The sequence below is a fragment of the Pipistrellus kuhlii genome, unplaced genomic scaffold (assembly GCF_014108245.1).
Source record: "Pipistrellus kuhlii isolate mPipKuh1 unplaced genomic scaffold, mPipKuh1.p scaffold_m20_p_1, whole genome shotgun sequence".
NCBI lineage: Eukaryota > Metazoa > Chordata > Mammalia > Chiroptera > Vespertilionidae > Pipistrellus > Pipistrellus kuhlii.
In genome coordinates this window covers 35,992,972-36,007,294 of record NW_023425404.1, presented here as the reverse complement: position 1 = coordinate 36,007,294, position 14,323 = coordinate 35,992,972, and the positions used below count along the sequence as shown (strand labels likewise).

The window sequence follows — 14,323 nt, the reverse complement described above, 5'->3', positions numbered from 1 at the left end:
ACACACACACACACACACACACACACACTCCAGTGCATGAATTTTCATGCATCAGGCCTCTAGTGAGGAAATAAAGGATGGGGTTAAAAAATGCCACAAGGGAGATACAGAGTGAAATATTCTATAAGACAATTGATCAGTTTTCTTCAAGTCAGTGCTATAGAAAATAGGATGGGATACTCCAGATATCTAGAGGAAGAGACTTGAGAAACACAGAAAACAAACCTGATGTTTGGCATGTTTTAGACAATTAGAGCTATCTGAGTATAGATTGGGTATTAGATGATACCAATGAATTATTATTAATTTTATTTGTTGTAGCAGTGGCATTGTGCTTGTATAAGTAGGGGGTGAAATGATACAATGTCTTTAATAGTTGAAATTGGATGGCAGTACACCAGGTTCAATATACAATCTACCTTTGTTATATGTTTAAAAAATTTTTTAAAAAAAAGCATATTATAATTTTAAAAATCCTCTACCTACAAAGAACAACAAAGGAAGCAAGCAGCAGAATACAGTATTTTCCGCCGTATAAGATGATCCCTCTAATTTTATAGTTAAAACATAGGTTTAGGCCTATATTCGCTATATAAGACTACCCCCCACTTCCGAGGCAACACCAGTTCTTTTTTTTTTTTTAAATTTATTTATTTATTTATTTTTACATATTTTAATGATTTTTTTTTGCCCCCCTCCCTCCCTCCCCCATATCCCCTCCCTCTCCATAGTTTTATGTCCATTGGTTGTACTTATATGCATGTATACAAGTCCTTCGGTTGATCTATTATCTCCCAGTTCTTTTTTGAATAGACGGCCTCTCTAACTCAGCCAATCCAAGCAGGCTTTTTATGCATGCAAATCATACATGTTCTGTACCCGAAGCTACACTGTGTTCTAGTAAAAAGCCTGCTCAGATTGGCCAGAGTCAGAGAGGCAGTCTATTAAAAAAAGAAACTGGTGTTGCCTCGGAAGTGGGGGGTAGTCTTATACAGCGAACATAGGCATAAACCTATGTTTTAACTGTAAAATTAGGGGGTCATCTTATACACCGGAAAATACGGTATATGTTACCATATGTGAAAAAAAAAAAAAAAGTGAACATGTTTATTCTTTATAGGCATAGGATATCCTGGAAGAATATGCAAGAAACTGGTAAAAGAGATCACCTCTGGAGAGAGAAAATGAGTGATTGGAGGACAGGGGTGGAACGGAAGCCATTCAGATAACTTCTTGAAGAGAGGATGAAGACATTACAAAAGGAGTAAAATTAGTTTTCATACACTTGGCCCTTATGAGTTTGATTTATTTTTCCCAATACTCTTGCATCTATTAGTTGTAAACTAGGCATTTGTGGGGCACATTTGACTGAAAGAGTTAACTTATTTAAATGATAGTAATATATTTAATAAACATGTATTCATTGTATGCTGCTATGGGTGCTGGGCTTTAGGGGACAAAAGAAATACGAGTCAGGCACTTGTCATTGAAAGCATAGGGCTTACCATCACTTACTAATGCTTTCTTTTTTACTTTAGGCATGAAAAGGAAGAACCTCAGGGTGACTACTTTTATTTTGACTGATTTCTGATTCATTAAGAAATGTATTTATCTGTGCCAAGCAATATGGATAATAAAGATTTGTGAGTCAGAGGTATGACTGAATCTCAGTGAATATAGAGACTTTATATGTTGGGTATTCTGTTCTTAGTTACTGTAGCAAAAAGGATCATTAAGTAAGAGAATGGCATAAAGTGAGCTAGAGAGCTAAATGATAATAAAATACCACTTAATTCCATTGATTATATAAAAAGCCCTATTTTTCCATAGAAACCTTTGATTCTGAGCTACACATAAATACATTAAAAAAGATAGAACCCTTTAAATTCAAAGGAGTCCAAAATGATGTTTTTGCAAGTGATCTGTCTGATGTGAGGGAAGATGAAATATTATGACCTTATTTCTATTTTGTCTTTGGGTGGAAAAAATTAAGCTAATTGAATTGGTGCTGAAGGTTTTTGTTTTAAATCTTATTCAGATTGCCTTGGGGAAATATTTAAGGAATAATGTTAAGAGCGGATGCACTACAAATCATTTGAATGGATATTTTCTTCTTTTTCCTTCCCTTTCAAGCTCCCCTCTAACTTACCTTTTGACAAAGCACTGTATCATGCCAACCTTACAGTCTTTGAAAAGTGGCTCTAATGATGAGAATTCTGTTTCTCAAAATAAAGATAGCATGCTGTTATAATGACCAAAGTTTGGCAAATCTCAATGGAATCACAAACTGAGGACAATCAAAACTTCCTAAACTGATGGAGCTCCAGGAGATGGGTTTGGCAAGGAGTCAAAATATATTCAAAATGGTGAGACAGATACTGTACGAGGCAGTTCACTAGAAATCCTGCACCGTCATTGACCTTAAAGGTTCCAGGCCACCCTAAGACACCTGTTTTGGGCTGGTTTGAGCAACAGGACAGAGGGCTACCAGGTCCACAGCTATTCCACTGTGCCTGGTCTTGGTCAGGAAGAACCTTTTCCTTTGGGTTTTCTAAACCTCTGAAGCTTATAATTCTGAGGGAAGGGACTAGATGAAAGAAGACCTTTAAAGACCTCTTATCAACAGAATCAATTTGAATATCAGGTGTGGCCTCTCTAATCTTTCCAACCCTCCTGAAAGGCAAGGGCTGTAATTTATTCAGTAGGATTCCGCACAGCTGGGAGCAAGAGTGTTTTGTTCCTAACGAGAGCTGGCATCAACCCAATAAATATTTTAAAAATTGATTTAAAGAAATAGGCAAGTAAGTTGTGTGGGATTTATTTATTTTGTTTTTGATGTAAGTCGTTACTTTTCTCTCTTAAGTTAAAACAAATATATTCATGTAATTTCTATCAATACTCACTATATTTCAGTTCATCACTTTTAATTATGTAATAAACACACTTACTGACAAATATGAGCTAATCATCTTATTTGTTTAGTATATTTATTCCATTTGAGATAGATTTAGAATATTTTATACAAGACAATAGATATATTAGTTTTAAAGTGGGTCTTAGCCTAGAGAAATTGTTTGAAGAGTTTTCTGGCACCTATCTATAATAATAAAAGCATAAAATGCTAATTAGACCAGACATCCTTCCGGATGACCTTCTGGACGAAGCCAGCTGTGAGGGAAGCCCGGGTCCCAGGTTCTAGAGGGAAGCCAGTGTCCTGGTGCCAGCAGCCAGGGAAAGGAAGGCCTACTCTTGCACGAATTTCATGCATCAGGCCTCTAGTAAATACATCTCCAGAATCAACGAAGTCAATCTTATTCAACATATTTTAATGATAGAGGGGCAATTTACTATGACCCCATATTTAACCAAAAATTTTTTAGTATAAGACTTTCTATAATACTTTGCTGTTACAGACGATTTAAGAAAAGATGCTTATCTATATAACAATTTTTTAAGATGGCAAATGACTAAAGAGACTTAAAAGTTTCATATCTATTAAGAATTTTGATGATACACAATAAAAACATTTCAAAAACATTTTTAACCAGTTAATAACCTCTTCTCAAATCAATAAGTGACCAAACGAGAAACATCTTACTTCACATTGTTTATACTAACCATGTGACTTGGATTAAAGATGAGTCCAATTTAGCATAATTATTGGTGCTCTTCCAGACTGCATGTTTCTTCAGACATTTCAAGAACCTTCCATAGTGTTTTATATACAATAGAAAAATTAATCTCAAGCATGTCCTGTGTTGGGTACAAAAATAACAATCGTTTCCTAATTCCATGTCAGCAACCTTCTCTTAAAAAAGACATTTAAGTCTGCATCTATCATTCCATCCTGAATAGTCAGGAATGAAGTGAGACCCCATGCTTAGAGAAAGCTAAAAACCTAAAATATAGCCCAGCCATTGTGGGCCAATGGTTAAGCATCCACTCATGAAACAGGTCATGGTGGATTCTGGGTTTGGGCACATGCCCAGTTTGGGACCCAATTACCAGTGGGTGTGCAAGACACAGTGTATCAATGTTTCTCCTTCATCCATGTTTCCTTTTCCTATTCCTCTCCCTTCCTCTCTCTAAAAAATCAATAAAAATATTTAAAAAAAAACCCAAAATATATTAATCCTTGCAAAATGTCAAATATCTGCCTTTCAAATAAAATGAAAGTAACTTAATTACATGCTGCACTGAAACTCTGATAATATTCCCTCTATAATTATCAGGTAATATTCTCTCCTAGAACTTGTAATTTAAAAAAAATTGGAGAGGTTTCTGTAAAGCTAGAGATGTCAAATGGTAATAAGAAGCCTGAGTATCTTGCTTTCATCTTGGTTCTGAGTATAGGCAATTTGTAGAAAATGTGGTTCCCACATCCATCTTTTTCCAGGGAGTGGACAAAATTCTGAGAGGGGGATAATGTCATAAACTGTTGGTGTATTGTATTAAAAGAACCACGAGAAGATATCTCAACACCACACAGAGTATGATCTTATAAACAAACGTGGAACAAATATTTGGTAGAATTTCTTTTTTCCCTTCAATATGGACACAGTTGGATTTGCTCAGGTATATACTGCTATCACAAAGGGAAATCATAGTAAGACTTAAGGTAAGGCAGTTATCTGATTTATGTTGCAAGCAATGATTTGAAAGCAATGATTGCCTCGGGGAAAGTATAAATCTGAAACAATATTATCTTTTAGTCCTCCTTTCCTTATTTTTTCCTTTGCTTATTTATACTCCACAAATAGCCGAAACCAGTTTGGCTCAGTGGTAGAGCGTCGGTCTGTGGACTGAAAGGTCCCAGGTTCGATTCCGGTCAAGGGCATGTACATTGGTTGCGGGCATATCCCCGGTAGGAGGCAGCTGGTTGATGTTTCTCTCTCTCTCTCCCTTCCTCTCTGTAAAAAAATCAATAAAGTATATTAAAAAAACAAAAACCAAAAAACTAACTCAGGTATAACTGAGAAGATTTAGCCCAGATAAAGGGTCACTATACTCCACAAGTATAAGTTACCATTAGGTTAGCTTATTAACTTAGGTCATCTATCCTTGGTCTGCTCTCTTAATTTAAGTCTTATCTCTGCTAAGACCCAATGTTGTCCAAATCAATAAACTACTATTTTCTCACCTTAAATCCTTTAAAGAGCCTTAATTCATATTGTTTTGTTACTTCCCACAGCTGATCCTCCAGCAAATTTTATATATGCACACAGGAAGTCAGGAGGTTAAGACTAACAGTGCAGTGGGGGAAGGGGAGCAACTGCATATCATCTGGCTCTCCGGCACCAATCAACACCTGGTCTGGTATTTATAGCTCTAGCTTGTGGAAGAAAATGGATTTTAGTTCTAGATGTATTTATAATGGTTTACTCCCCCAAATGCTGCCCTCTTTATTCACACAGAATGTGGTGATTTTTTTCCAGTTCCTGATGATCTTCTTGGCAGGAAGAGGACAGTCTGAAGGCTTGGTAAATTGATTAGATGGAATGAGTTTTACAGATTTTTTTGCTGGTCTACAGTAAACTATGGTCACTGTGACTACTACAGAGAGAGAGAGAGGACTAATAGCCAACTCTAAAATTAGAAATATTTTTTCAGACCTCAGGGAGGAGTCTCGTTTTCAGAGCACTTACTGGTTACTGGTAAAAGCAATTTTACATCTACTGGAAAATTGTTGAAAAATAAACTGCTATGCAATAGACTAGTTAGAATTGGTTTTTCTAAAGAAATAGTAAATGGCTTTCGGGTCATAAGAGGTTACAGTAACGGAGGAATGATAAAAATAAGTTAAATGTCCAAAGTCAGTTGGTTAGAGGTCAGGACCAAAGCAAAAAGTTCTAGGATTAATATTCTTTCTCACTGAGGGAAACGTTTAACTGATGTGAAGAGAACCAAAAATAGTGCTAATTAGATTAGCAATTCAGACACACAGACACTTGCACTTTGCACTTCTGCTTGTTTTAGGGTTTGGAAAAGAGTAAGTTACTAGATGAAACCAATGCTCTAACCCAGTGGTCGGCAACCTGGGGCTCTCGAGCCACATGCGGCTCTTTGTCCCCGAGTGTGGCTCTTCCACAAAATACCATGTGCAGGCGAGCACATAGTGTGATTGAAACTTTATGGCCCATGCGCAGAAATCGGTTTTTGGCTCTCAAAAGAAATTTCAATTGTTGTACAGTTGATATTTGGTTCTGTTGACTAATGAGTTTGCCGACCACTGCTCTAACCCTACAAGCTCATATCATCCCAGAATTTTGCTGACAGTCTATTAGGAGAAAGAACTTTTTAAATATCTTAGAAGCTAGCAAAGTAAATAAGAAACAAATATGCTACTTTCATGAAATGAATATTTATTGAGACCAGCTATGTGCCACTCATGTAGGCAGGAAGATGCAGATAAGGTCCTTGCTGTCATGGGACTTACCATCTATCATTAAACAACACACATTGGCAGGCTGTGGAAGATCATGGGGATACTTTGAGAAGGTTGAATTAATTGAGGAAAAATCCTGAAATCCAGTGTTTGGGGAAAAGAACTGATTTTTGAGATGCTTGATGGGAAGCCATTGGGCCCTATCCAGCCAGGACTAAAGGAAGAGAAAAATTATTTTGCAAAGTCTTTTCTATTTTGATAAGCTTCTTTTGATGCAAACCTGGCATGCGTAACACAACAATATGGTTCCTCTTTGTCAGTAAACCAAGGGATAAGTTAGGTGGCATAATTTAATGAGTTTATTATCTATCTCTTACAGTAATCAAACATTTACTTAACCATCCTGAGGTGGCTTGCTGCCACCACCAGTTATTCTGTTAGACTGGTAAATGTTGAAAAAGCTGTGGTGAGCAGAAACATTCTATCTGTACAATTAGAAACAGTCTATACCCTGTAACTTTGAGGACTTTCTCAAGTTGCCAACTAATTGGTTTTCTGACTGCTTTTTGATTTATAGAGTTTATTCTCTACTATAAGTAACAAAGTTGTACTCTAAGGTTATAAAGATCTCTGTGACCATTCTAAAACCAAGTTCATCAGCTTGGACAAAGACTTGTTATTGTTCTTACAGAAGCTCCAGTCTTATTCAATGTCCCAATGGGCTTCTTTAAGATAGTTTCAATTTACAAAACCAACTCACTCTCTCATTCAGAGAGCAACAGTAGTTTCGTGCTCTGTTAAACATCAAAAAGTTGAAGTAGTTTAATTTATGAGTAACTGGAGAGATTTGCTACCTATTTCTATTTTGGTCCTTTTGTACTGTCATTAAGGGGAAAAAAAAAAAAAAGCCAGACCTTTGCTTATTTAAAACTTTTTTGAAATTACAAAAATAATGTGTTTCTTACCGAAAAATCAGTAACTTAGAACTAAGCAGAGAAAGAAAATTCAATCAACAATTCCACCAATCACTGAGAGACCTAGTTAACATCTTGGTGTTTATCTGTCCATCTCTTTTCTGCCTCCACATACGTTTTTAAATCGGAATCCTATAGTGTTTTGTGATTCGTTTCCTCGCCCCACTTAACCTTCATCTCGCTCCAGGTCATCTTGCATCATTTCCTGATGACTGTTCTCAAAAAGACCTAAGAAGTGACCACTGGCCAGCAGCAGAGTCTCAGGGTCTGCGTGTCCAACACGTGCAGAGGCCGAGCACCTGCGCCAGTTCCCTTTGCAGAACAGCCCGCAGGGTCATCCCCCGGGAACCGACTCCCACACTTTCTCGGGGACCTGGGCAGTGGTGGGGAGACGCTTCTGCGGGCCCAGGGGCCCCATTCCCAAAGATGCCACTCTCCCCCACCCCACCCCGATCTCCCTTACACAGCAGAGGTCCAAATCTGGGGAGCCGGGGTCACCCTGCGCGCCCCTCTTCCCGAGACAGCTCGGCCGGCGCGTCGCCTTCCCCCCGCGGACCCTCCAGCGCCGGCCGCAGGCAGAGACGCCGGAGCCCCCGCACCGGCCCCGCCGGGCGCCGCGTCTGGACCGGAGCCGTGCGGAGCCTCGCGGGGCCGCGCCGTCCCCGAGTGATGACGCGCTTCCTGCCCTCCCTCCCCGCGCTCGCGGGCCGTGCGCTCGCGCTCGCCCTCGGCTCTCGTTCCGCGCCCGGAGCCAGCGGCGGCGGCTGGGGCTGAGGCGGCGGCGGGAGCGGAGCGGTCGCCGGGCGCGCGGGGGGGACGCCGGCTGCACTCCCGGGCAGGCGCTCTGCAATGAGACAGTAAATGCATCCCCCGGTAAGGCGCACGGCTCCCTCGGGTTTCCCTCCTCCTCCAGCTGCATGCACGTTGCATGAATTTTCTCGTGTCTTTTCCCTCCCGACAGAAGGAAAATGTGGGTGGTTTTTTTCCCCCTCTTCCTTTTGCAATCTCGTGAGTGATGCCAGTGCAGGAAAAAAAAACAAAACAAAAACAAAAAACCGCACACCTCCCAGATGGGATGCTGTAAGGAAGGCTTTCTGCAGGAAAATAAAAAATAAAATAAAATCAATGCACCTGCCTACTGCACATGTATGTTTTTCACGGCACTCGACCCGGGCGCAGCGGGTTTGCCAACAAGCCTCGCGCAGCCGGCGCCCCAGAGCGGATTCCTGGCCGCGGGCAGCCGGTCCCCTCCGGAGCTCCCGCTGGGTTTCCGGTAACGGGGCTTGGAAATAGCGGCCTCGCCCGCCCGGAGTGTCCCCCTCGGCCCCGACCGGGCCCCCGTGCCAGGAGAGTTGGCGCGGGCGGAACGGCTTCATTCCAGCACTGGCCGCCCCGACTCCAGCGCCACTTTGCAAACAAGTCTCCGGCCAGGCTCCGGGCAGAGGCAGCCGGCTGGTGCCCAGCCCCTTCCCCAGCCCGGACGCTTGTACCTGCCTGTTCCACGACCCCCCTTTACTTGGCAATAATTTCGTCCCCAGCAAACTGCTGGTCGCTCGCCCGCCGGGGCACGGGGGCAGCGCCCGCCTGGAGCGCGAGGAGCAGGATTCGGACTCGGTGTCGCCCCGGACGAGCGGCGCCCTCTCCTTCGGGGGCCGCACGGGCTGAGATTCCGCGCCCGCGGGGGGGCCGGGGTCCCGGAGCCGGGCATTTCGGGATTCCCGGAGGACACTGAGGAACGGCGTTCGAGGGCGCCATATTTTCAGTGGGTCTCGGCTGCGCAGGGGAGGGGGCGCACCGTTTTGGGGGCCCGGGGGACAGCGCGGCGTCCCCGCACGAGCGGGTTTCGCCAGGAAAGTTTGGCTCCGAGGCCGGCGCGGAGGCGGCTGCGCAGGGCGAGCCCGGCGGCGGCGGTCCCCGCAGGGGCGCGCGGCGGCAGCGCTTGCCAGGCCGGCCGCGGGGGACGGAGGGCCCGGAGCCGCCGCCAGGGACACGCGCTCGGCTCGCCGCCTTCCCCGGTCCCGCCGGCACCCGGCGTGCGGGCTCCGAGGCTCCGGAACACGCCCCTCTCCGCCGCCCCGCGACCCGGGCGCTGCGCCGGAGCCGTGCGCCTGGCGGCGTCCCCGGCCGGCCGGGCGCGGGGTGCGGAGCTGTGCCCCCAGCGCCGGGGCTCGCCCGGGCGCACGGCGGGGCGCGGGAGGAGCTCTCCGCCTGCCTGCGGGAGGAGAGGCTCCCCGGGTCGCGGGGCAGGGCCCAGGGCCTGGCTGGCCGTCCTCCCGGCCGCAGAGCAGCCGGAGCCTCCCGCCGCCTCGGAGGCTGCGGCGGCGGGGACCGCGGGAGCGCCCGCGGCTGCTGCTCCGCGGTGGCCGCGCTGCCGGCCTGCGCTGGCGAGGTAAGGGGGCGTTTCCAGAAGTTGGGTTTTCAGGTGACGCTTGCGGAAACTTGGGTTTTGGCCGAGGGGACTTGGGAAACGGGAGTTGATGCAGGATCCCTGTGTCTTGTGAAAACTCACCTCTGGGTTATTTCCAGAAGATGAGGGAGGAGGGAGCTGGAGTGCTGGCGTTGGTTGTCCAAGACTCGGCTGAAGACAGGAGGGAGGGATGAGGTCCTGGAGAAATGGATCCCCCAAGGACAAGCGCCCGGCACTCTGAAGTCCCACTCACTTTGGTGTCTAATAGTACCTGGGTGTGCTGAGCTGTTGCCCCCCCCTCTGGAGCTTGGAATTAGTGACTTCTCAGGAATGAGTGTGGGGGGAATCGTTGCTTTAAAAAAAAAAAGTTTTTTTATTTTATTTTATTGGTTTCAGAGAGCGAGAGAGAGAGCGAGAGCGAGAGAGCGAGAGCGAGAGCGAGCGAGCGAGAGAGAGAGAGAGAGAGAGAGAGAGAGAGAAGCATCAATGATCAGGGAGATTCATTGTTTGGCTGCCTCCTGCATATCCCACGAACCCACAACGTGGGCATGTGCCCTGACCTGTAATCTTAGCTGTGACCCCGTGGTTCATAGGGTCATGCTCAACCGCTGAGCCACGTGGAAATTTTTACTTTTAAAATAGATTGTTTTCAAATAGATTGTGACTTTTGCCTCGCGAAGGGGCAGGGGAAGTGTGTGTTTGCTGACCAGCAATCAACTGAATGGAGGAACGAACCAACCAGCTTTGTCTTCTTACTGAAATTTTGCCGTAGTATTTGAGATCTTGTCAGCACTTTAGGGGCTTCCAGGGGTCACAGAATGGGAATAGATGGGAGGAGAGTGGGGAAGCTTCTATCGGGGAGATGTGCCCTTCGATGTCAGGGACCAGGCTGCTCCTTCCTTGTTCACTTCATTAAGTGCCCCCACTGTGAATGTCAGCGGTCTTGCTGGCTTGCTGACTCGTGATGTCCATACAAAACAGGCGAGGTCCTGGCTGTGACAGGTGGCCCTAAGAGAGAAAGCACGCCTGCCTGGGTGCTGGACTTTTCATGGAGCCCTAGAATTGTGGGAAGCACCACAGCCCAAGGTGCATGTCTCTAAAATTAGCATTCATGTACTAATTTAAGGAGAGAAATCGGTTGCAGAAAGCCTTCATCCGTTTTTGTAAAGTTCCCACTTGAATCACAGAAACACAGGGCTCCTCAGACGGGGGGAGTCACTGGTTTCCCTCTGCCTTTGTGCCCGCTCTTGTTGGTATTGGTGTTGCACTTGTACCTCTGCAGGGAAAGGGAGCTTGGTTAGATGCCCCTGTTGTGTGGGTACTGGGCATATTCCTTATAGGAAGAGGCTCATATGTGTGCGTCTTTAATTCGCCTGCTGCTAAAACTATGTGTTCAGGGTTTTTCAAACACTTCCCTAGAGTATTTTTAAGCGAAATCACGTTTTATAAAGAAGTATGGGTTTGTGTGTGTGTGTGTGTGTGTGTGTGTGTGTGTGTTAATTTTGAGTCCAGTTTCACTTATATTTCTAAACTAAAGGCCCGATGCACGAAAATTCATGCAAGAGTAGGCCTTCCTTCCCCCAGCTGCTGACACCAGCTTCCCTCCAGCACGTGGGACCTAGACTGGCTTCCCTCGGGCCGCCCGCAGGCACCTGGGACCGGGTCTGGCTTCCTCAGGAAGGACATGTGGAATGACATCCGGTCTAATTAGCATAGTACCCTTTTATTATTATAGATTATAGTGATTCCCCCACTCCTCCACTCCTCAGCATACCATTAGTACCCAAGAGCAGTTAAAGATGGTTATAGGCTCTTGCCCATTTAGCTCAGTGTCAGCTGAGTGTCAGCCCTTGGACTGAAGGGTCTTGCATTTGATTCTGGTCAAGGGCATGCACCTTGGTTGCAGGTTCAAGTCCCCCCCCCCCGACTAAAAATCAATAGCAAAACTATCCTTGGGCTGAAACCAGTTTGGCTCAGTGGATAGACATAGGCCTGTGGACTGAAAGGTCCCAGGGTTGATTCAGGTCAAGGGCATGTACCTTGGTTGCGGGCACATCCCCAGTAGGGAGTGTGCACGAGGCAGCTGATCGATGTCTCTCTCTCATTGATGTTTGTAACTCCCTCCCCCTTCCTCTCTGTAAAAAATCAATAAAATATATTTTTAAAAAACTATCCTTGGGTGAGGATTAACAACAACAAAGATGGTTACAGGTGGTAAACAATATAAATTTTTAACAACTGTGCACAGAAAAAAAAAATCTATACATCTACACTTAGCATTATGTTTTATAGCTACATGCATGTCACTTGTACATGTGTTAAATATCCTATATAATAGAAGACCGGCAGAATGACCAGAATGACTGGTTGACCAGTTGCTATGACGAGCACTGACCACCAGGGGGCGGATGCTCAAAGGGGGGGATGCCCCCTGGTGGTCAGCACGCTCTCAGTGGGAGTGCCACTCCTCTGACTGGGATGAACTGTGCTCCCACAGCAGGCTGATCCCCACAGGCCACATCCCCCCCACCAGTGCACAAATCCTCTTCACCGGGCCTCTAGTTATATAACAAAAATTAACTTTAAAAGGAGAAATTTTTGCAGTGAAGCTGAAATAATTCTACTGTAAACTTTTTAATCTGTATTCCCAAGTTTTTTACTGTAATATTTCACTACTAACATTCTTTATTCAATTTATTTAAACTAAAAAAAGAAAGTTCTCTGATTTATCCTACCCACCTTTACCCCCTGCAACCATCAATTTTTTTTTTTTAATTCACACATAAGAAAGATTTATGCATTTATCTTTATCTGTCTGTTTTATTTCATTAAGCATAATGCCCTCGAGGTCCATCCACGTTGTCACAAATGACAAGATTTCTTTCCTTTTTTCCTTTGGTGGAGTTAATCCTTACCAGAGGATATTTTCCCCATTGCTTTTCAGAGAGAGTGGAAGGGAGGAAGAAGGAGAGGGAGAAAGAGAAACATTGCTGTGAGAGAGACACATGGACTAGTTGCCTCCCACCTGCGGGCCAACGCTCTAACCACATAGCACACTGGCCAGGGCAATATTTAATTTTTTATGGCTGAAAATTAATCCCACTCTATCTAGGGGTGGGAAAGGTAGGTTTACAGTTGTGAGCACACAAAACAGCTCATTCTTGAGTTATTGTTTATTGGTTATTGCATTATTTATTGTTATTATTAACCTACTTTTGCCCACCCCTGTATTTATACACCAGAGTTTATTGTGTATAATTTTCAGTGACAGCTGACACAATACCACGTCAGTTTTAAGTGTACAACATAGTGACCAGACCTCTGTAATGAAGTGGTCATCTTGACACGTTTAGTATCCGACACTACACATAGCTATCATGATTCTATTGACTCTATCCCCATGACTGCTCTTACAACGCGGTTTGACATCTCAATCCCTTCCTCTTCCTGACCTATTCCTGCCCCACCTCTTCCCTCTGGCAACCATTAACATGTCCTCTGTATCTGTGAGTTTGTGTATTTTCTTCTTTAGATTCCATATGTAAGTGAAGTCATGGCATTTGTCTTTCTTTGTGTGACCCATTTCACTTAGCATTATACCTTCTGGGTCCATCTGTGTTGTTGCAAATGGCAAGATTTTATCATTTTTTTTGTGGCTGAGAAATATTTCAACTGGATATATGCACATCTTTTTCCCCACTTGTCTGTCATTGGACATCCAAGTCACTTCTATATCTTGGCCATTGCAAATAATGCTGCAGTGTACATGAGGGTACATAAGTCTTCTTGAATTACTGTTTTGGGTTTCTTCGGATAAATACCCAGAAGTGGAATTGCTGGATCATATGGTAGTTCTATTTTCAACTCTCTGAGAAACATCCATACTGTTCTTCACAGTGGCCACATACACTTACAATCCTGCCATCTCTACATCCTCACCAACACCTGTTGTCTGTTGATTTGTTGATGGTAGCCACTCTGACAACGTTGGAGATCACATCCTACCATGGCTTTTAATTGGCATCTCCCCGATGACCAGCTTTGTTGAGCATCTTTTCATTTGTCAGTTGGCAATCTGCATGTCTTCTATGGGGGAATGCCCATCCAGGTTCTCTGCCCATTCGTGTTTTTTTTGGTATTAAGTTGTATGAGTTCCTTACAAATTTTGGATATTGACTGAATATCAGGTGCATTATTAGTGAGCATCTTCTCCCATTCAGTAGGCTGTCTTTTTGTTTTGTTGAAGGTTTCCTTTGCTGTGTAAATACTTCTTAGTCCCACTGGTTTATTGTTTCTTTTGTTTCTCTTATCTGAGCAGTTACATCCAAAAAATATTACTGAGGGGGAGGTCAGAAATTCTGCTGCCCATGTTTTCTTCCAGGAGTTTAATGGCTTTGGGTCCTATATCCAAGTCTTTCATCCATCTTGACTTTACCCATGCAAATGATGCAGGAAAGTGACCTAGCTTTGCTCTACTCGTGTCCATCCAGTTTCCCCAACGTATTTATTGAAGAGATAATCTCTACCTCACTGTATATTCCTGCCTCCTTGTCATAG

General features: G+C 44.3%; 2 protein-coding genes across 5 annotated transcripts in view; one reads left to right on the top strand and one right to left on the bottom strand.

The window, feature by feature from the left end:
* Window positions 1-6,345: 6,345 nt before the first annotated feature.
* Window positions 6,346-14,323, bottom strand: part of LOC123652495 — a 36,298-nt gene continuing 28,320 nt past the window's right edge. Inside the window, exons 4-5 of the mRNA XM_045582818.1 lie at window positions 7,823-9,847; window positions 6,346-6,585 (exon numbers count right to left, since the gene is read on the bottom strand). Of these exons, the coding sequence (XP_045438774.1) occupies window positions 7,854-9,847 (1,994 nt within the window). The 3' untranslated portion in view covers window positions 6,346-6,585; window positions 7,823-7,853. The remainder of the gene's footprint in view (window positions 6,586-7,822; window positions 9,848-14,323) is intronic.
* The window catches only part of TLN2 (talin 2), a 401,618-nt gene continuing 395,393 nt past the window's right edge, over window positions 8,099-14,323 (top strand). For 3 of the 4 annotated variants that reach the window (XM_036440039.2, XM_036440034.2, XM_036439998.2), the window contains exon 1: window positions 8,099-8,232. The gene's annotated coding sequence lies outside the window, so the exon portion shown is untranslated. Of the gene's footprint in view, window positions 8,233-9,100; window positions 9,122-14,323 lie in introns of those variants that run through there. The other variant, XM_045581937.1, reaches the window with a different exon arrangement.